The 23390-nt window shown below is 37.7% G+C and overlaps 1 protein-coding gene across 2 annotated transcripts; it reads right to left on the reverse strand.

Annotated features, from left to right (window-relative positions):
- Positions 1-1095: 1095 nt before the first annotated feature.
- kitlga (kit ligand a) lies at positions 1096-22893 on the reverse strand. 2 transcript variants are annotated; one of them, XM_035424328.1, is made up of 10 exons: positions 22640-22884; positions 6370-6477; positions 5894-5950; positions 5595-5750; positions 5256-5436; positions 5015-5083; positions 4507-4604; positions 3865-3977; positions 3340-3395; positions 1096-2903 (listed from the first exon to the last, which is right to left on the reverse strand). In XM_035424328.1, exons 1-9 carry the CDS (start codon positions 22652-22654, stop codon positions 3365-3367), a joined length of 828 nt encoding a protein of 275 aa, XP_035280219.1. In that variant the 5' UTR covers positions 22655-22884; the 3' UTR covers positions 1096-2903; positions 3340-3364. The 2 variants fall into 2 exon arrangements, with proteins under 2 accessions (XP_035280219.1, XP_035280220.1); XM_035424329.1 differs by lacking the exon at positions 5015-5083 and having other exon boundaries at positions 22640-22893.
- Between the last annotated feature and the right edge of the window lie 497 nt (positions 22894-23390).

Raw genomic sequence — 23390 nt, forward strand, 5'->3', positions numbered from 1 at the left:
CTCTTCAGCATATGAAACGCACATTCAGTTGGATTCAGATCGGGTGAATGATTTGGCCAGTCAAAATTTTTCCCGTTTTTGACTTTGAAAAACCTCTTTGTTGCTTTAGCAGTATGTTTGGGATTATTATCTTGCTGTAGGTTGAAGTGCTGTCCAATGGGTTTGGAGGCATTTTATTGAACTTGAGCAAACAAGATGCTTCTGTACACTTCAGAATTCATTCTGCTACTGCTATTAGCAGTTCAATCGTCAATGAAGACAAGTGAGCCAATACCTGGGACAACCATACATGGCCAAACCATAACACCCCCACCACCATGTTTCACAGATTAATGGTTTGCAAAATCCCTTATATAAAGCATACAGTATAAGCATCTGTACTTTGACCATATGTAAATAGTTTAATTACCAATCAAAAACTGTGAAGGACAGAGCCAAATTAAGGAAAAATATTTTTTTGTCCCCAACATTATGGAGCTCACTGTATATATACTCAAATTGCTTTCAGATCACATTGTATAATTAATAGAAGAGAGCACATACTCAGAGCAACGTTCCTCATTCAATAAATGCTCTTTAGAAATTTTTCTAACTTTTCTTACTTAAACAAAAATAATTCAAGCACTACCTGACATCACAATGCCCTACCTCAATTGTGTGCTTTTTAAATCTGTATGCTATTATTAAGCAAACATTTTGATGAACACATTTTCTGCACAATGTGTAGGCCCATCCGGTCTTCAAGACATCCTTTGTCAATGGGGGAGTGCACGTACTCAGCAATCAGCCACGTCTTGTTTTCAATCTATTCACTCCATCGCTTATTAACACAGTAATTGTGCTGGGGGATTGTGCAACTGGTGCACCTAGTGCAGGCAGATTGTAGGTGCCAAATGGACCAGAGAATTATAACTGAGTTATGAAGTAGGGATCCCTGACCGAAACCCTCCCTGTGTATATAATTATGTGGCTAATTATGTATATCACCCCATGGGACCGCTAAAATTAAAATAGATAATAGCTATTCAAAATAAAATGTGAAAGTCTCTGAAATTCCATTTCGTTATGTAGAAACAGAGCAAGAAAATGACACTCTGTAACTGAAGTCCTTTATTAAATGACTAAATACTGAAGATATTTAAAATGAGATTTTAAAAAAAATGAATATACAAAAAAGTATATTTACAATTACATGGCCACCAAACGTCCATGGGCTCTACCAAAAAGGTATGCAATTTTCATGTTTTAAAAACTGCTGACTTACATAACACAAAACTTCTGCCATTTCATATATATTAAGGACATTTATTAGATGAGATTTTTTGAGAATGAAAGACTTTACACACTGTGTTGTGTCCTGAAAATCCAGTGCTCATATTTTTGTGTGTTATGGTGATACATGGTGATTATGGTGATTGATTTACAAGAAGACAGAGAACCACAAATGAGGTGCTTCTGGAGGTTTTCTCGTAAAATAATCACTTTGCTTTTACACAACTCACAGTTGAACAATAAAACTGTGATACCAATATTGCCATGATATCGTTTCAGTAAAAACAAGTGCTACAATGTTTTAATCATTTGAAAATGTTGATCGTTATCAAAACTATACTGTTGTTATCTATGCACTAGAATCTGTATGATGGGCGCTAAAGGTAGGTGTAAAGGGCTACAACTTGCATTTGTGTTAATAACTCATATGTATTTCATTTATATTTAGATAAATCCTTGGTGCAGAGAAATTTCCCCCAATAATGAGCATAATTGTAAGGTGATTTATGCAGATTTACGTAATTTTTGAAAGCCAGGATCAGAAAGCCTCATTTAAGTAATTGATGTGCACCAGAAACTGTTTAAAATCTGCTCAACTGAGGTAAGATGGAACAAGCTTGATTATTATATGAAGAACTGTGGTGGAATAAAATCTCTTTTATGATGGTCAGGAAAGCAGTGCATTTTGTCCCATTTGTGTCACATTTCTGAGAGCACCCCAGCCTACAGAGAATAGTACTGTTACAGCTCAATAAATAATTCACACTGCTGATGTAACAAAAGGCAAAAACCCCATGTGGAATATTCCAATCCCATATATTGCAGGAGTCATATCAGTGTACACAGCTTTAGGAGTACTTGTCTCAGAGGCTATTTTCAACATTCATAGCCTGAGATAGTCCAAGGAAATCAAGATCAAGGAAGCACTCGTGATTATTTTTTAGATGGTTAGAAATCAGGACAACGACAAGGGGCACTGGAGGTAGTCATTAACAAATATATGTCTTATTTAAAAAGCTGTCTATATTGTCTCTTCTGTGTCCATTCTGTTTTCATAGTTTTCTCAAAGCTATGAGACCCTTCACCACGTAGAAATCCTCACGTGCAAAAAACACTGGGTCACAATCCAGCTTGCAGCTTTTGAAGGTTGCTATAATTCACAAACAGTTCCTCCAGACCTTTCAGAGTGTCTGCTGAACCACAAGTAAGCAGTGAATTTTTATAGTATTCTGTATGTATCTGCATTGTACTTCCTCAAAGCCTGGAAGCAGTCACCTCACTAGGTGAAAAACTGCCCCCCGTCTCCTGGCTGGAAAAGTCTCAGCAGCCCCTTGATGGGTCTACCAGGCCTCATGTCAAAACTTTACAGCACCAGCTGTCTCTTGCCAATGCTGAAGGGAACAAGATCCAAGCCACTTTTGGCAGTGTTGGCAACATTTCTGCTCTGATAACATTGGCCTCGTTGTACTGAAAATCTCTCGGGTGCAAAGGAGACGGCATTCAGCTGCCCAGACGCAGGGGTCCAGGTCTGGGTTGGTGGGTTAGTTATGATGAGAGGCCAAAAGTCCTTCACTTCATAGTACAGCAGGAAGTATTTTTTGTTGTTCGAAGATTATCTTCTGTAGAATCACCTGGAGAACACAAGGGTATGGTGGGGGGAAGTTTTAATTGCATGTACATCATGAATATAGTTTAATATTGTTAGACCTTCTATTCTCCTTGAGAAGTGGATGGTGTACCATCACAAACAGGCTTGTTTTAAAGTCAGTTCCCCAAAGTCTGTTAACACACTAGTTATATTATTGCTTGTTTCTTTGTTATTTGGGGTCCTCAAATATCAAAGGGCTATTCAGATAGCAAAGTCCCTTCTTATGAAAACTTGGTTTTATGACGCAGTGCCATTGGCTTCCTGGAGCTTTTTGAACCCAGCAGTTTCAGTCACAGTATGACAAGAGAAACTATGCATTGTTTGTTATAGGCGTTAACAATACACACACACAGACACACACAAATATATAATAATAATAACAACAACAACAACAATGATAATAATAATGATATCCTTACCCAAATTTCACAATGTGTAGTGGAATTACACTATTTCCATGGTGTTCAGTCTGTTCCTGTTGTATCAGGAAAATCAATCAATTAATTTACCAAACCAAAAAACAATGATAAAGCATTATGTTGCATAATGCAACAATGTCTAAAACAATTCCAATATTGTCAGAACTGATTTCATAGGGAGAGGGGCATCGTTTCAGTCTACAAACACTTGTGACAAAATAGAAATATAAACTTAATTTTATCAATTTAAAAAAACTTCTATTATTCTTATTGTTTTAACATACATTGGAAACGCTCATCCAGGCCTTGTCAAGTATTGTCAATGTTTCTAAATGGACAATTTGATTCTGAACTCTAAACTGCATGACTAAATCATAACACTACGCTGGTAAATGAAAAAATAAACTAAAACTTTTTTTTTGCTGTTTCTGAGAATTCTATTTTTGGACAAACAAGGTTACACTTTCTTAAATGAGCAGAGTAGCTCAAGAAGTGAGCACGGCTGATAAGATGAACAGTACTTACTTTTCTTTGGGTGCTTCCGGGTCTAAAGGGAGCATGTTCCCTTCCTCTCTGGTGAATATATTTCCGTTTTCAGACCTATGCTCCGAGCTGTCACCTCTCCTCCTGGCTCTAACCTGTTGGACAAAACAAACAAACAAAAAAACCTGCTTCACCTGAAATCACCTCATGAGGTACTAACTCCAGCCTCCCCACAATTCAAAGCTTAAAGCACAAGCCTGGTAACACTTCCTTGGTGTAGTCACAATTGGCCATTGCTCTGCCCAGATAGGTTGGGACTCCCGATGTCCCACCTCATCATATAGGAGTGCCTCCTCTGGTCAAACAGGCATATGCAGTTTATGTGCACCAGCTACACATGAAGTGCAGTACAAAGGCCATGTAACTCATAGCTAAGGGAGTACTGAATGACACAAAGAAACACATGTGGGAAGATGAGTGTGTTGTGTGTTGTGTGTTGTTTGCAAAATTGTCAGAGGATGGTGTAACAATGGCAGGGGCCTATACAGTAAGTACATTGGGGTCAGGGTTGGTCCAATTTCAATTCTCTTCCAGAACTGACTGAATTTGAATGGAATTCACCCAGACCCAGATTATATTTTAATTTTTAAAAGTGCAAGTTCCAATTGAAACCAAATATTTTACCTTCCACACTAGCAGAAACACAATGGCAACCAGTGGAATCAGCAGCAATGATGCAAGGCTCTTCTCTACCCCCTGTGATTGGTGCTCAGATGTAGGTACTGTGCACAGACAAAACAGGTTTCAACATGAATTACACCAAATTCACACAGCAAAAAAAAAAAAAAAAAAAACTCTTATTATATGTTTATATCTTACTAACCTATTATGTGCCTATCTTTAAGAGTATATAGTCAATGAGTTAAAAAAAAATACTTTCGCCAGCATTCTTGTCACTTGGCCTGTGTGGTGCTATCACTCAAAAACAAAAACCTCAAAAACGACTTAAGCCGTTGATGTAAATAACCTGGAAAATTCCACCTAGCTTTCTTACATGAACCCCTACAAATGACTGTATAACTTGCATATTTTCTTATGTTTTATTAAATACAGATCAATGTATTTAAATGTTTTTGATTTATTCATTAAATGTAGACAATTTTGTGGTTTGGATATAAATGTATGCACATACGTGTCCTGCAACCTGTCCCTGTAGTGCAGTTGTCTGTCACTGCTGTGCTGGAGGAGAGGGGACCTATACCTAAAAAGGTGAGGAAAATACACTGTTGTGAAATTTTTCAAGATGCTGCACAGTGCATTCATCCTGCACTAGCTTCTTTCCATCAGAGAAAAACAGTAATCCAGGTAATATGAAAAGTGCCAGTATGGTGGAGGTGTGTGTGGGGGGTGGGGGGGGGGGGGGTAGTGCTTACCTGTTGTGCTGGGCAGAGTTGTTGTTGGACCTATTGTCGTTGGACAAGGAGGAGATTCACAGTCTTCTTTTCCAGTTCTACGACGGGCAGCAATTAAAAAGTCCTCCACATATTGAAAATAACGTTCTGTCTGCCATTTCTCCTCTCTGTAATGGCATTCAAATTCTTGCATTGTCCACTCCTGATAATACAAACAAAAGGGATATGAGTGTTTCATTTTAACCAAAGTTACATCACAACATCAAACACACACACACACACACACCTCATAATTATGCATATGCATATTATATGAACATATTATGTTCCTCAGTTACTTAAGTAACAAAATTATCTTACCAGGGCACTGCCAATGCGGTAACGCACATCTTGCAGCATTTGAACGAAGATTGTAATATTATTTCTGTTGGTAGAAATGTTTCCAAACTTTTGCGCCAGTTCTTTTAAGCTTTCCTCCAAGTGATATACATTTAGCTCGACCCAACAATGGCCACCCTGAAATGAAAGAGAGTGAAAGAGTAACATCAGCCAAGATTCCACACCAAAAAGTTAAAGGACTTTGACTTTTTCATTCACTTTCTCTCTCATAACCTTCCAACCCCAGGTTCATTTTTCTCACCCATATTTATATAACTTACCTCCTTTTTGGGAATATAACGTATAGGAATCTTGTAATCTTTTGGTATATTCTGCTTCTGTAAACATAAATGAAAATATAAATTATCCCTACAGTTTATAGTTAGTCTTCACCACAGTTAATAGACATGTAAGGTGTAGCTGAAATGTCAGTGTTAAACATTCTGCTGACAGCTGTCAGCTTTCAAGCGCTAAGCATTTACTCATAAGTGGAGGATTAGCTCAGCAGAGGGGTGATGCTTATCAGTACATCAGTACACACTACTGAGGTTTGCCCCTGTGCATGTACTTTCAATGACACAAATCACAGCTGTATAAAGTACAGGCGTGCTTGTTTGTGTTGTTCTTGATGATACACTGCATAGAACCTTCTGGCCTTCGGTCAGGATTGCAATAAATGAATCATGGCTTTATGTCTACCTTGAATAAGATTATTTTATAACTGAAAGTGAAAGTTTAACAAAAAAAGTGATCTTACCAAAAATATCACCACTTCGACATCATTTGTTATAGGATTTCCAATTCCACTTGAACATGCAACAAAAATGGCAGAAAATAATAGATAGACACAAGCGCTTATCCAAATCTGAAAAACAGTAAAAACAAAACAAAACAAAAAACCATTAGACAAAGACAATGCTTTAAACTTTACAACAAAAACACAACATTTACAACATAAACTTTACCTGGACACATTTCTAAGAAAAAATTCTAATACAGTAAAACAAGAAAAACACATTGCATCACATAAAATATGTTTCCCAAAAGCAGGCATGGTTCTTATGTATTCTCACTTACTTTAAAATGTCAACTGAAACAGCAGACACAGCACAGGCATCGTTCTATGACTGATTCTTTCTAGGACTGATTGCTAATGCTTTCTAAATCAGAGGTGTTCCATTTATCTCTTGATGAAAAAGGGTGACATTTGGGCTGATCACCCTGTGCTTTCCTGCAATGGATTCTCTGGAATTTTTTTATGATTTCCAAAATTTTGAATACGCTTTTTCTGTCTTTGTGACTTCCAGAATCATGTGCTGTTCATTAGCACCACACCTGACATTAAGTCAAAACAATACTTTCTCTCTTTATCCTTCAAACTCTGTCATGCATATAATTACGCAATTCATTTCAGACGTCATGCATTATGTGCTGAAAAAGATCTTGTGATGAGAAAGGGGTGGGACAACAGTCTTGAAATGAACAAATGAAAGGGCAGATGACCTGAATTAAACTTTTCATTTCTGTGCTTGCTTTTCTGAACACCTTAAATGAGTGACTTGTGACTGTTACTGTGTGATAGCTAATAATCGGAAAGGGTCGTAGTGTCACAGTGGAGTGTTTATGCCTCAAAGAACACAAGCTGTCAGGCTGGGAGTTTAAGTCATGTCATGTTTTTAGAATACTCATTTACAATGACTGTCTCTGTATACAGACACATGCTCAGTATCACAATCTGATCAGATTGTCCAACAGAACAGAATACATATACTTTGATTATGCTTCTGTGTGTGCTCATGCATGTGTGTTAATGTATATTTTTATTTATTCTTTATTTATTCAGGGAGTCAAACTGAGATATTTGCAGGTGAGCACTGAGCCCAGAGAATAGAAAATGATTGAAAAAAAACTACAGGGAAGGGAAAACTAAAAGGCATGAATATTTAGGAATTGTAAATTGTAAAGAGGATTATATGGTGACCTCAGTGTTCATGTGGCCTAAGGATGTTTGCAAACAATCCCAAATCTAGTTCAATTATATGGCTGATATAAAATGCTGTTAGAATTCTCTTGAGCAGAAGGAATGAACCTTCCTCACACAGTACATTGCAACATGACAATTCAATGTCAGAATGGTAACATGAGCCAGACCCATGGCATCTTTCATAATTGCACGCTTTATCCATGCTGTCTATCTCCATTCTAACACTGATCAGTATGAACAATGCGAATACAGCCAAATCAAACACTACTATCCTGGCAGATTACTTTGAGGAGCATTGTCTTCTGCGAAGTGATTCAAAAACACAATAAAAGCGAGCAGTGTCGTGTTACATAATCAAGCAAACTCACGAAAGGAGAGCCGCAGGAACTGATACTAAAACAAAATGCGTAACGTTGCAGCTAAGAAAGGGCACCAAGATGACATTGCTAAAGTAAACACACGTTGGGTTTCCTTGTACCCAGAAAGATTGATTTATGCCTTACTCCTGCAACAGATCCATGCGAGCATGCAGCCCTCTATAAATCACAGGGTTGTCTGGTTAGGGGAGGGAGGGTGGAGGCCAAAGTACAAAAAGGACGTCAGAAAAGGGCTAAGCTAAATTTCCTTTACTAGAGGCAGAAATATTTTATCGAAAAAGAGTACCCATCTAGAGTATACCAAGAGCCATGCTAGCCACACCAGTCCACATATTTTTGTACTTCACCAGACCACAAATCAGTGATCGTAGTGATGATTAAACTTATTTCCTCAAAGTATGCTCTGCAGCCACTGTTCTCTGAGACAGGATCCTCCCCAGCCTGACTACTATCACAGAAATGATGTGATATTTAAGTTATTTAAAATACCCAAAGGGAAACAAATCCATTAATATGATTGGTGTGATTAACGGTAGCTTAATTAGTGTGGTAATTAGTGTGGTAGTTTAACTCTTTGAAGAGTAGGTTTTTTGGAATGTTTTTTTTAATTTATTATCCTAATTCAGTGTTCTAGAACTCAATTGCTTTCAATTACCAGCAGTGAATATTACACCAGCATTAGAATGTTCAACTAAGAACATTCCAACCGCATATTTGTGATCTTACACCTTAAATAATGACTACACAGTGGAAAAAATATTTTACATTCAGGGATAATCAGAATGCATTTACACCACATAGATATAAAAACTCCTTTATAACACAGCCCATTTTCAGAAAGCCCAGTCAGTGTCTTTCTTCAAAGCTTAACTTTTATCTCAAAAAATATATTTGCTGGAAAGAAAATATTTTTTTCAATGACATTTTTGTGGATATGAAACTGATAAAGCACATGCTTATAGTTTTGGTCACAGAGAACCCACAGCTCCTTCAGGTCATCCTCACAAACATCACTCCAAACACTAGGAAGCACAGTAATACTAAGTATCACATGTTGCCCCTCCACAATTCCATTCAGCCTGGTAGTCAGATCCTATTCATCTGGAACATTAACATCAAGCATTAAATAGGTGTGAAAAATGTTTGATGTTGCACTTTCTACAGAAGAAGAAAGAAAACACAAGGAATTATTTTACATTGATAAAAGGGAGTAACACAGGATAACTAATGAATGATTAAATTACATTGAATTACAAGGCAATGGGAGTCATAAAGTCAGGAAGTGAAATGAAAAGAAGCTGTTGATGTTCCCGTCATTCACTGGAATCCATTTCCTAGTACCACAAAATCAAGCACATGCCATTTAAAGATTATTTTGTGTGTGAATCTATTGCCATACATGTATGTCCCTGATTATACTGATATTACATGTAATTTTATTTAATTTATCTGTTATTTTCCATGTTTCATCACATGACAAAACTCATTTTAGCATTGCTTTCTTGCATGAAGATGATATGCTATATGTAACAATATTGTGTTACAATATTAAAGGGAAACAAGCATGTGGGTCTTCTTATTAACCTGCAGTTCCATGTTGTTGTTATAGCCTCGGGAAATGAGTTACAAAGTGGAAATGTGGGATCTTTCTTGTTCTGACTAACCCACGGAAGCATTGTTCTTACAGGTGTGGTATCTGTAATTAAACTAAAGACCACCTGATTATTAAATAGCACTCCACATTCCATCATTTTCCTGCAAAAAGCTGTCTCTCTAAGTCAAAGCATTCCAAACCTATGCATCTTCATTATTCATCAAGGGGCACCCTCGGGGACAATGCCAATGGATGCTCTGTCCTTGGGTAGACCTTTTCATGAATATTCATAAACAGCAACATAACACTGTAAACTCCTGTTATCAAATTATATTAACTGTAAATAATCACTCTGATGAAAGAGCTTTTATCAAAAAAGCGTCAGTCTCCTTGGTTTCCTTTCATTCAATAAATTGTCAACACCACCTTTTACTGCAGATTAACTACAAATAGCCTAATTTATGAGCCAGGATTCGACAGAAGCATATCTAAAATACCACTGAGAAAAAAAAGAGGAAGGGGGGAATTTTTTTAAGGTCAGCAAAACATTCCAGAGGTTCACACAAGGGAAGGGCGAATGGGAAGCATAGTTTGAAGCGATCTACTGCAACAACAAGGTGGCAAAAGGCTAAACTGCCTGGCTGAAAGGAATCAGACTTCAGGTCTGGTGGTCGTCTGGCAGGAGATCAACACTCTGAACAGTGAAAGCTAAACTTTTATCGTTTAACATTAAGGCAACCCAAGCACCAGTGCCTGGTCATAAACTACAAATTGGATTTTCAGCAGTAAATTACAGTCTACCATATCTGCTAAGACTAGCAAAATGGCATAAAGCTGGAGGGTTGATCCATTTATTCATTGGGTGGGACAGTATTGTTGTACCCTTGAGCTAAAGACAACCTAAACAGCTTCACTAAGTAAGCTGCTCTTCTGTGTGCACATAATACTCACAGAAAGTAAAAATGCAGAAAGGAGATCATTAGCACAAAAAAGTAATAGTCTCACAGAAAACTCTGGATATGGCAGGACTACTGGGAACAGTGTTTCATATATAGAAGTTATTTATGTAAATAAACGTGAGTATTTCAGGTGCCTTATCTACCAGAGGACTTGCTAATGGTCGATTAGGTAGTGGAAGCCTTGCTGACTGAATGCTTCCCTCCCAGACACAATGGCTAATGGCTCCATGGAACTTCTGGGCACAGCCACACTGGAGCACACTGGATCACTTCCCTGCATTAAGAACAAGTGTCTTGGCTGGATAGATGATCCCAAAGATATGATAGATCTATCAATTTAACTTTGCTATGTATGGACACAGAACTTTTTTAAAATACACGTATTTTATTACTATATAGCATAGGTTCCCTGATTACCATGTTATTGCTTAAACAAGCCATAACCCAAGAGTGGGATCTGTGACTTGAATAAGACTCCAGAGGTCAAAAAATTAGTCTTTTGTCTGCTTGTGAACAATTTTTAAAAAAATCAATTATACATTATCTCACAAGGTTTACCTTTGAAGGAGCTCTTCAGCACAAGACAATGTTGCAATGCATTGCCTGAAAGATCTACAGCAAAGATCTGAAGATGACTGCATGGTTCTGCATCTATTCAGAAAAGCTTGCCCTTCTCCTGCCCTTCTCCTTCTGCACAACGTGGCCAATGATCCAATGTAGGTGCAGCAAAGGGTGGTGCTCTCCTTGCTACCAAGTAACACATCACTAAAATTCTATTTCGCTGAAAACAAAAGCTCGGAATGATCATAATGATCTTATATTGTTTTCATACATCTTTCAACTCTTACGTGAAGTGTTTGAGTTTTCCCTCCTTGATAACCAACACTATTGACTTTCACACACGGTAAGCTTTAGCAATGGTGCTAAGAAATTTTGTCTAATTTTGATAGCACTTTTAGCTGTAGTGTTTATTTGAATGTATGTTTCTTTTTTATCAAAGATAATAAGAAACTTTATAAGGTCTAATTGCATAGGGTATACCAGTTTGGTTCAGTGGTCAGTCTAACTCTGGAAGTCTGAAGTAGGAAGTCTACTGCAAATTTCATCTAGGGAAATTTTTGTTACTCCAGCACCTGAGTAAAATCATTCATATAAATATTTTAGCCCTTTAGACAATACAAAAAAAAAAAAAATGGCAGTTGAAGAAAAATCTTTTTTTCATGAATATTCAGAACAATTCCTCTATGATTGCATGTATTGGCTTGGAAATTGTCATGAATTGTTTTCAAATTTTACTAACATTTTATTTGTTTTTATTTTCCTCTTTACTAAATAATACCTCTAATACATGTTTTTTAGCTGGCTGCAGCCATACAGAGACCACTATCTGAATATATAATAATTGCCATTACATCAATAATGTAGATTATCACAAGGTAATACGCCAGCAACCAACCACTTAAATCTTGGTATTTTTCTAGCATGTGGTGTGATGTTTAAGGTGGTGGACTTAACAAAATATAAAGAGCGCAGGGTAAATTCCAAGGTACTGAACATGAATTGCTTAAATTTCCTACTATATATACACGTACGTCAGATTACTGTTCCGAAACCAAATGTCCATACAAAATGTAACTAGACAGCTATGCTGTTAATATGATTAAACTGAGTAACACATCCAAATAAACTGGGTGTGAGATTGTATTGTGTAGCATGTTAAAATAATTCTGTGCTGAGTTGTTGGAATCTCACACAGTGTACAATGTCACAACATGCCAGAACACATCCATATATCCCCTCTATCCAGCACATTGACTGTGTCTGGACTACTAGCAGGGGCATCACCAGGGATATTGGGTCCCATGAAAAGATCTCTCATTGGGCCCCAGAACCCTAGGCCACCCCATCCCCGCACAATGACTGTGACCGCACCATATTTTTTGAGGCCCACTGCCACTGACTTTGGAAACTCCCCTCCCCATATAGTGCCACTCACTACGATACAAAGCTACAAATTCAAACACTTAAAATTCCAACTGAGTCTCCTTCTGCACACTAACACCGATTAAATAAATACAAGACGAGCTGAAGTTAGAATAGTCAGACTACGTGGCTCTGGACTTGCACAGCCCTCTGAAATGGCCTTTGTAGTTATAAGCTCATTTTGTTGTATAAGCGGAATTTTTCCTCCGTTAGTCACACTCTGACAATTCAATTAAAAAATGTTGTTATTAAGAACACAGAACCACAGCCAAAGTGATTGTGCATATTTGGCAGTTTGGTTTGAAAATACTAACAATCTCTACCATTATATCTATAGTATCTTCTGGAAAACATGACAACATAAAAAATTATTAAAACCTTGTGTAGTGCAGTGATGCGGCCATTTGACTCCTCAGGTTATTTGGACGTGAAGTCAAATGGCAACTGAGCTTTCCAAACAGGCTGCTGACTGCTTGGGCCAGTTTTTGAATATAGGCCACAGGAAGCAAATCATTATAGACATATGCTTTATCAGTGCTGTCAAGCAGTGATCCCAGATAAATCCACAGTTTTTATAGCAGTGTCAGTTGTGTTTGAATTAAGCAATGGGAGCTCCACATGGAGCCCAGTGTGAGTCCTCTATGTAAAGGGAGCTCATAAATGGCCGACCATTCATCTCCGCACTGCTGTAAACAAGCTTCTGGCAGTGCATGTTCATCATTTTCAGAGGTCTAACCCTTACAGCCACTCTGCTCACTCCCTCTGGCCCATTCACCTTATGCGCTCAGATATTCACACCATTCACCTTCCCTGCGTTTATTTCTTTGGTCCTCGCTTAAATCATGGGCCTCCTGTGTAATGGCTCTCTGGTGCATGCTCAGTTTCCGCCGCAATGTTAGTGATGTTAGTAATGATTGATTGATGATTTAATCAAAGTCAGGGTTCAGTCCAAGTTGATTGCAGGACAGATGTATCTGGTTGGAGCGTACCTCACAGATGAGGGGTGTTAAATGGTTTCATTACCACCGCAAGGGAGTTTTCAATTAATAATATTAACAATGAACTAACAAGAAGGTCATTACAGGTATCCAGTACATGCAAGACTGGGGACTATCGAGTAGGCTATATCACAACAGACATGATCTATTTCAGCCATGTTAATGAGGTAGGTTGTGACAATAGATAACATTTTATGATGCTTCTGAGATCTCTGTTTTAATACATCAATACAATAACTGACAAAGACAAGCATGTCAAATGAAACTTATTTAAATACATTTCTAGTAGCATTTTTTGTAGGTTGTCATCAGTTGTCTTTGTAAAATTATGGAACAAACACACTCTTTAATTGTACTTTTTTGGAGTTAAATAACTACTAGCATGTTTTGTATCTCGATCAATATACAGTAGCATATTTAATGTGAGCGCTATACCAGAATTTAGAACTAAAATTTCAGCTACACAAATTATACTACCATCCAGTATAAGCCACAGATAGTAGAGCTAATTACATGCTGCAGTGCAACTCTATAATTATTATTCCTGCTTAAGTCATTTGGAGACTGTTGCTGCTGTCTCTCAATTTGAAGCCTAAAGAAGTGTCAATGCAAGTGAAGCAGGTCATCATGTGGCAGACAAATCTGAATAAATCAGAGACATTAGGTGTGTCAAAGTCAACTGTGTGGTACATTTTTAAAACCAAAAATGCACTTGTGAGCTCAGCAATAGCAAACAACCTGAACAACTGAAGACCACAGTAGTGGATGGCTAAAGGTTACTTAAAATTGTGAAGAAAAGCCCCTTTTCAACTGTCAAATAGATCAGAAACACTCTCCAGGACATAGGTATAAATGTGTCAAAGACTACCATAACGAGAAGGCTACACCAGCATAACCTCAGAGGATTCCCCCAAAATACAAACCTTCGGTAAGCTTCAGTTCAACAACAGAACAGCCAGAACAGAGTTTCAAAAAGTACATTAAAAACTATAGTTCTGTAACAAATTATTTTGGTCAGATGAGAGGAATATCAACCTATACCAAAGTGATAAAAAGAGGAATATGTTGAGAAAGAAAGGAACTGCTCATGATCCAAAGCATATCATACCTTGCAGAAAGACGCATACTGCTAAAGTAACCAATGAGTTTTACATGAACAAAAAGTGGAATGTTCTTGACTTCCCGAATCAGTAACCTGACCTGAATTCAACTGAATATGCATTTCCCTTGCATGAAGACAAGACTGAAGGCAAAAACTTCTGAAACAAACAGGAACTGAAGATGGCTGCAGTACAGGCCTGGCAGAGCATCACCAGGGAAGATATTCAGCATCTGGTGATGTCCATCAGGCGGTCGTCAAATGCAAAGAATTTGCAACAAAGTACTATATATGACAACTTTATTTTATACTATGTTCATTTTACAATTACTTTTGGTCCCCTAAAATGGAGTAACTATCTGTAAAAAGGGTAATAATCCCTAAACAGATCCCCTGATATGGATGACCTCAAATTAACACATTTCATTTCAAATCCAGTGTGCTGGAATAGAGCCAAAACAAAAATTGTGTCACTGTCCAAATATTTATGGCCTGCACTGTACTGTATATTACACTTTGTTGCTAACAGGAGAAGAGGATTTCATCCCCACTTCTGCATGTGTATGGTGTCATGCAGTTCCAGTGGAAATACTTGTGAGGAGATAAGATGTTTTTACTTTTGAGGAAGATGTCGTATATGTCGAAACGTTTGTCTTACCCTGTTCATTAAACAGTGTCTTTGGCCCTGAGAAAAGTGTGCTCCAGTGTTCCTTATTTTTGGGTCAGTCCCCATGAAGTGTCAGGGTAAGGAGTTTTTTTTTTTTTACTTTAACCTGTCGGGAGATATCTACACTGCCTTCAATATATTAAGTACACATCAAAATGAATAGAAATCATATCCTGTGAAATCCTTAAAACGTCTAATTCATTAATCAATTGGAGACATAGACATTGTATTAGTGTCAAAGTCAGGAAAGCACTGCACAATGCAATGATAAGAGAATGTTATTCTTGGAATGGAAGTTTTAAACAAAAACATTTCTGGTTTAACTACGCCTCCTTCAAGGAGTTGTACAAAAAGAAAGCAAAAGTGTTTTAAAAACTAAAAAGATGAAATCTCAATCAAGCTCAGGCTGAGCTGACAATAAGCTGGTTGGCAACTGATTTTTCAATGAACCTTTGGAAACAGCCCATATTCTCAACAATTCAATGGTAAACATACGTACAAGGGAAATGCCAGAGCAAGTAGAAGTACCTGAGCTACAGGCAAACATTTGACAAAAAAAGTAATACACATTACTTTAAGTAAGTCACATTTCACTTTAAGACCTGCTTATACCACTAAATGAGCATTGTTTGTATGTATTTACATCTATGCATATTAATTCATATTACTAAGCAGTGAGATATCCATTACTCAAAGACAGCTGTTTATGAATAGCTTCCTCACAGCGTTAGTACACTGGTATTGTGGTTTCCAAAATAACCAAAAACACTTCCTGTTGGCAGTTGAGCAAATATTACTACTCAAGGCCCGGAGAACATAGCCCAAAAGGAATAAACTGATCTGAACTAAAAAACTAAAAATAAAAAGTTTTGTTCATAATAGTACATAGAACTGGAAGCACTGTACTCTTGTAGCACAGTGAATTTCCCTGTCAAATGCTGCCCAGTCCGTGGTTCAAGCTCTAGTCATCTGACTTGAGTACTGCAACTCCCTCCAGGCCAGGCTTCTGCAGCACTCCAGTGTGGGGGGAATAAAAACCAAAAAATGGCTTATTGGTTATATTAAACAGTTCTTTACTATATGGAATAACCAAAATAACCAAAGCCTATACGTGTATTTGTTCGAGATGCGTAGTGATTTTAACCATCGTTAATACAGTTAGTTAAGAGAGGTGATTGTCACCAATATTTTTGTTGGGTACTAGAAATGTTCACAGGGAAACATTTGGAACATTGTGTTTGGAAGATTGTTGTGCCTGATTTGTGTCAAACAAATGCCACGTAGTGTAGTGTGTGAAATGTTTGATCGTGACTGACTGAACTCCACCAAATTCAATCAATGTTGTTCTGCCTGTTAGCTAACATTAGTGAACGATCAGAGCAAACATAAGCCAGCACAAAAAAAGTTTGAATATTTCAGCGAACGTTTACAAATATTCAATATGCACTTCTGTCTGAGAAAGAAATGTCACTTCATTCTACAACATATTTCAGAAGCATAAAGGTACAGTTGGTAGTTTTCTTATATCAAGTAATCTGTAATGTATTAGAATAGGACAGATTGAACCAGATGCAAGATTTCATGTTGTTGGCTTTTTTTTTTTAACTGTGAAAAACTCTTGACTTCTTTTGTTGTTAAAATGGCTCTCCAAATACACTTGGGCGGCTGTTAATATACCTGTGCGCCCCGTCCAGATGAAGCTTGTGTGTGGGAAACACTGCAGTCTATTGAGCCCTCTCTTCAGCATAGACTGTCACAGCTTGCCTGATTTTCAGTCTCCCCAAATTGTCCCATGTCACCCCCTCCTGGATTCCCTCCACTGGCTCCCACCTTAACCCATGCTCTATGCTCTCTTGCCACTGGGCTTTGAGCTCTCCTCCCTCTGCAACAACATGCTCATCGCTTCTGGCCTCAACTCTGGCTCCCCAATTGGGAAATGATCTGCCCACCTCAGTCAGGACAGGTTAGGTTATGCCAGAAGGTAGTCCTTTCTTACCTTTCTGGCATAACCTAAAGACCCATCCATTGATGAAATACTTCTCCCTCCCTTCTCCACCATGACTTCCCTACCCCTCTTCCATATCTCCTGTCTATCCTATATTTCCCTAACCCCGCAAAAAAATAACCCCCTCTACCGTCCCTTCCACATGTTAATTCTAGTGACAAAGGATTTACGGTGAGTAACCTCAACCACTGTACTTTCATTAAATGCTACTTGGAATGCTGATGATTTATGAACCGGGGCCTTTTCTTTGTGCACTAATTGTAAGTCACTATGGAAGGGCCTCAGCTTAACACCTAAAATGTACAATGTAAAAAATGTAAATGGACCAAGGTCACCTTTTTAAGAGGACTCAGTTTATTTATTAGATTTCGTCCTGTTTGGTTATTTCTGATTATGTTCATGCTTCTCTCCAAGTGATTCATACACTGCTCAGGGCCAAACAGAACTAAAGTGTGACTACAGTAAACATTATCAAAAAAAGGTGCTTTGTTGTTACACTGTTCACAACTGTTCCGAGTTAAGAAAATATAATAAAGAAAATACAAATCCGGAGGAAACCCACACAGACAGGGGGAGAACATGCAAACTCCACACAGAAAGGCCCAGGCCAGGACCTTCTAGCTGAGAGGTGGCAGTGCTACCCACTGCACCACCATGCCACCCCAGGACACAGGTACTATGTCAAAAAGTAAAAATAATTTAAGTATTTCTGCTTCGATATTGAAATATAGACATTAAGTAAAATCGTACCTGAAACTAACAGTTCACAACTGTAGTATCAATACAGAATACACTGATACTCCAGTTGTGAACTGATTACAATGGCTGCTGTGCTCCTTTGTAAAACCTAGAGCAACCAGATGTTGAGGTCCATAAGCAAGTCAACCATCACAAACCTATAATCAAACAAATTAGAATAGAAAAAACAGAATAATAAATACATAATTCATGAAAAACAAGCATGTTGATATTTTTTTTTACAATGCAAGACATCATTCTTCAAAATGTTCTAAAATGTCACGAAACTTAAATTTGTACTGTTTTGAGCTACATATGATAATGTCTCGTAGTACATTTAGACTGTATGGATAGGGCATAAGTCACATAGCTGTACTACAAATTCCAATATGTCTGTCACCAAACTCTTAATAAATCAGCCATAGAAGGTACAGGCAAAGTGAACTTTGAACATATATGCGCCACTGCTGATAATGCACCTTTTGACACACTCAATATATTATCTGGCGCTCTGCCATTTAAAATCATTTGCATTTTAGTGAATTCACACCCTGCTTATCTGATAACCATACAGGCATTTGGGAGCTTTTTATGTTGCACAACATGGCTGCTTTCCGTTTTTAGATGCAACATGCAAATAAGTGAAATTCATTACAGAGATTCTTCTCCGAATGAATAATTTCGCATCAAGGACCCTAAACACTTGGTATACAGGGGTGTCTACCTTTTTGTAATTTAACAGTTAAGTTCATATAAACCCCTAAGCCATTGTAAGAAAAATTGTTTGATATGTGCATTTTTATACCAAGCTCTATCTCATTTTAAAATCAACAGTAAATATGAAAAAATGGGCTAATAGCCAGTTTCATGAGTCATTATTTAATGTTGATTTGTGGAAGATTACAATTAATTTGCATAAAAAACTATGTACATTAGAATTAACATTATTCAACACGTTTAACTTGTTTTACTTATGACAAAGGTATGACTGCTGGTGGCCATTTAGTGCTTGGCCCCTGGTTATGCAGCACCTTTTTTTTCTTTTTTTCTTTTCTTTTTTTCAGCAGCATAACATTCCAATGACTCAGTAGCAGCCAGCATGAAACAGACAGCACAGCTAAGGCCCAGTAGTTAGCCTTAAGACCAGGACCATTTACACCTTCATGCAGCACTATAAACTAAATAGAAGTGATTTGCTTTTGCACTGCAACTTCCTTGATCAAAGCAAGAAGTGCCCTACCTGGAAACCATGGTTGCATCAAACGTATATTTCTACACTTAAGGTAGGAGCCAGTGACACCGTTGAGGCATTTTAAGATGTTCTGAATATGCTATATACATTTAAGTTACATATTGTCACAAAACTTGACTACCTTGCATTTCTACTGTATGCACATTACATGCAAACAATAAAGAGATGTAATGTATCTAAGACAATTAATGATTGTTGACGTCCAGTTAAAGCATATAGTTCCTTATAAATCAGTAGTAGTAGTAGTAGTAGTAGTAGTAGTAAATGCTTAAAACAACAGGTTGATTTTTAGAAATAGCACCCCCAAGAATGCTTGAAACACTACCTATAACTGTAGGTAGAGTAGACTAGGGAATAGCGACCACCCCTAGCATCCTTGAATACATTTTTTAAAATAGTCCACAGACTTAAAAGAAAATATAAAAAATGTACAAACAGGTGGACCAAAATTTGAAGTGACCTATATTATTCAACATCTCACCTAGAGCCAGGTACTGACTGCACATCCAGGTTTGGGCACTATTTCAATTACATGTACTTGCAATACATCTATTTCAAATACTTCGGCATATTTCCCTTTTATATTTTATGAGCTTGGAAAAGTTTCGGTTTAATTTGGATGATACTACAAAAAGGGGAATTGCAGTATTTTCAAAATATCCAATTAAAAAATTATTTATCTAAGTAAAGCCTTTTTCTTTCTCCTGCCTTTGTTCCATCACCATTCACTTAGTTTGCTTGTGTTTGTAGTCTGGATATCTGATTTGTATATTCACATGTCATTTATCCTATTGTCAATTCAGAAAAGACAAGATTACACAAAGTTTGTAATTATTAGATTTATAACATGAAGCAGTTCCACTAGCATTAACCCGAAATGTCAAACTGGGACTTTAAATAGCTTTAACATCTACTGGGACAATGATTATGGAGAAAATATTCCCTTATGTGCATTATTTCTCTTTCAAAACAACTGAACAGAACATTGTTCCATTGAAGTTTTCATTTAAATATGTATGCTTGTATGCTAAATATGCTTGTAGACTAGGCATACTGCATGTCCAATCTTTAGAAAACTTGACATAAGGGGATGTAGTGAGACACAGCATACCTTGTCAAATAAGTATGGAGAAAAAAGAGCTGACATGAAAAGATCGACAGCTCTCGTCAATAAATTAATTTTTGTATTTTCAATATTTTATTTTATTTGGATACATTTTGAGGGCCATCTCTGTGTATGTCTCGCCCTAACTTGTAATATATAATTTAACGCTCCGCGTGCTGTGAATTCTGTGATGGCACGTCTAGGTGGCACTGGTCTCAAGCACAGAAGACGCTCTCGTACGCTGACCCCTACACTGATCCCGTTTACAGAGCCCGGAAATCCTCTGAGGTCAGGATTTTATCGGCGCTCCTGCACCCGAGTCCAGCTGACTAAAGCATCAATAGCAACATTACCGTCAGGAATAGTACGGTTGCAAGGAACAAGGGCGCACGTTGTCTCAGCAGCCAGCTTCTTAACAGCGAAATGATCTCCGGCTTCGCAGCACATGACACTCGCTAGTAAGCGCTGGCATTGCTTCCTCCAGAAACGAATGTCAATTCAATTACTTTAATTTCTGGTTCATATGTATTCACTTTTTGACATTTTGTTAAATCGGCATTGCCTACTTCAGAATTATGCATAGCCTATAGCCTAGGCTACAGCACATCACGGACTGCTCTTCAAAGAAACCTACAACAAATCATAGTCAAAAACAAATTTGATAAAGCTGACAGTACTTGTTGGTTACATTTAGTTTTTTAATAAATAAATAAAAACGTTATTTTGGCTTTCTATTACACGTGTGTGTGCGCGGGCGCGCGCGAGAGAGAGAGAGCTGCCACGTGCAGGAAAACGAATTACGAAGATAAAACTATTTCAGTGAAAAAGAGAGGTACATAGGAGTATAAATTACCGTATGAATAGCATTTGAACCACATCTGTTTTAAATACCCCTTGTACCAAGGCCTGTCGAGTTTTTTTTTTCTTTCTTTCATAGAGCATAACACAAACGAATTTTCAATGGACTGTGGACATCATACTACACTTCAACGCGCGCGCTCGCACGCACAGTCCTCATACCCATATAGAGTAGGTTAAAGCCAAAACGACTGTACTGTTATAAATGTCATATCAACAAAACCCGTTAATGGCGCAGATTAGCGCAAATTAACATATACATGTAAATCATAAAACCTCTAATAAATCGGAGGTTAGTCCAATAACTCGTCTTTGTGGAAGAATGCTTACCTCTGCTCTTTGAAAGTGTTACGAAAAGAGAAGAGGTACATCCCTAGTAAATGTCCAATGTTAATTCAACTCCATTGCACTCATATGTAGGCTACTCGGTCAAGTTTGATTAACACTGGACATTTTACTGTACATGAATAAAATGGCTCTTGGACAAGATATAACGCAGCCCCTGCATACTGCAAGTGCACATAAAAAATGCCAGTGTATTCGCAGCTACACCCGAAAAGCTGTTTACCCATGACATTTATTGATACTATTGCATCCATGTCGATAAATTGGTCCAGCCAAGAAAGGAAAATAAAACATCACAAGCTTCTTCGTCCAGTCGTTTCTACTATCCGCTGCATCGTAAGCCAATTCACGTCAGTCTAAGATCTAGATTCAAATTACGATACAGTCTCGTTTCATACAATGAAATTGATCACTATTCCGTAGTCTACGTTCCTTACAGCGGCAGTGTAGGCTACATCAGCCGTGATTAATGTTATTGCTTGCGACATCCAGTTCCATCTGTAAATCTAAATAATTCGACAATGCTTTGTCAGAAATAGGAGAACTGCTAAGAATGGACGACAACAATTAAAGTTGAATTGTGCCTTACAATGTTTATAATGTATTTAGATGTAGGCTTTACTACCCATTAAGTGTACAAACACAATTGAGTAGAATACAAACGCACTGCAAATAATTGCTAACTATATTGGTAAATAATAAGACATAGATTATGTGCCACGTATGATTTTACCCCCTTTAACAGGATTAGTTTGTCAGTACGTTTTCAGATGCTACTAGGCTACTTCCATATAAAACCCCTCGTTATAATGGTGCCCTGAATACTCGACTCATCTTATATCCAGTTGTTTCTTCAGGTTAAGGTAACTCAAGGACAGCTTCAGCAACTGAGCCGTTAAAGTTTTACAAAAATGTATTTACTTCTTTCTATTTAAAAAACACAAGGACATTCTTTCACAGGGTCGTTAATTCTGCGCAGAATTCTCAAAGCTTGCAATTAACTGCCTACACCAACAACAGAGCGTGAGCACCTGAAAGTAAACGTATCCCCTTGTTGACTTACTTTTGCCTTCTTCATAAGGAAAGAGATGAGTTAATCCAATGCGTGCAAAACCCTATTTTATCTTACTTCTGACTGGAGGAAATGGGTTCTCATAATTCCGCGCGCACATATCCAACGATCTCGGCAATAGAATCCAAGCAGGAAAACTGTAGTGAGAATGGGTATCCAGACACAGGCATTAGCAAATGCTGTATGTGTTAGGCTAGGATAGTGCTAACGGCAGTTCCAGTGAAATGTGAAAACTATTTTCAAAGCCCAAGCCTTTTTATGCAGGGTGCAAGAGCCGCCCACACGAACTACTGTCACTGGCGTACTGAGTGCGAGAGTCATTTCTCAGCAGATAGAGTGACAAACGCATGGCCAGTCTGCAGAGGCGATTCGCTCGTGCTTACTTCATTGTCAGGCAATGAATGAAATCAAAATTGCTTTAGAGTAATGAAACACTCTTAATGGAATGCTTTCATAACACCGGACAGAAAACAAGCGCAAAATGTCGTAACTAATTAGACTGCTTAATATGTATATCCGCATTTGATCATGCAGGCAAAATATAGCCGAATCCAAACTATTTTTTAATATAAATAAAGAGATGAATCTGCCTCATAAAGATGATACAGAGAGATGTCGTTAACAGCAAAATGTTGTATATAATAAAAAGTCTACTGTATTCTTTTTCCCACTATGCATGGCAAACTGTGGTCACTCACTCACTCACTCACTCACTCACGGATGACCTTTGAGGGACATTTTG

The sequence above is a fragment of the Anguilla anguilla genome, chromosome 7, assembly GCF_013347855.1.
Source record: "Anguilla anguilla isolate fAngAng1 chromosome 7, fAngAng1.pri, whole genome shotgun sequence".
Taxonomy (NCBI): Eukaryota; Metazoa; Chordata; class Actinopteri; order Anguilliformes; family Anguillidae; genus Anguilla; species Anguilla anguilla.

Coding starts and splice junctions, on each gene's coding strand:
- kitlga (XM_035424328.1), bottom strand. Junction 5,437..5,594: donor ACCGCATTGGCAGTGCCCTG/GTAAGATAATTT, acceptor TTGTATTATCAG/GAGTGGACAATGCAAGAATT. Junction 4,605..5,014: donor AGGGACAGGTTGCAGGACAC/GTATGTGCATAC, acceptor GTCTGTGCACAG/TACCTACATCTGAGCACCAA.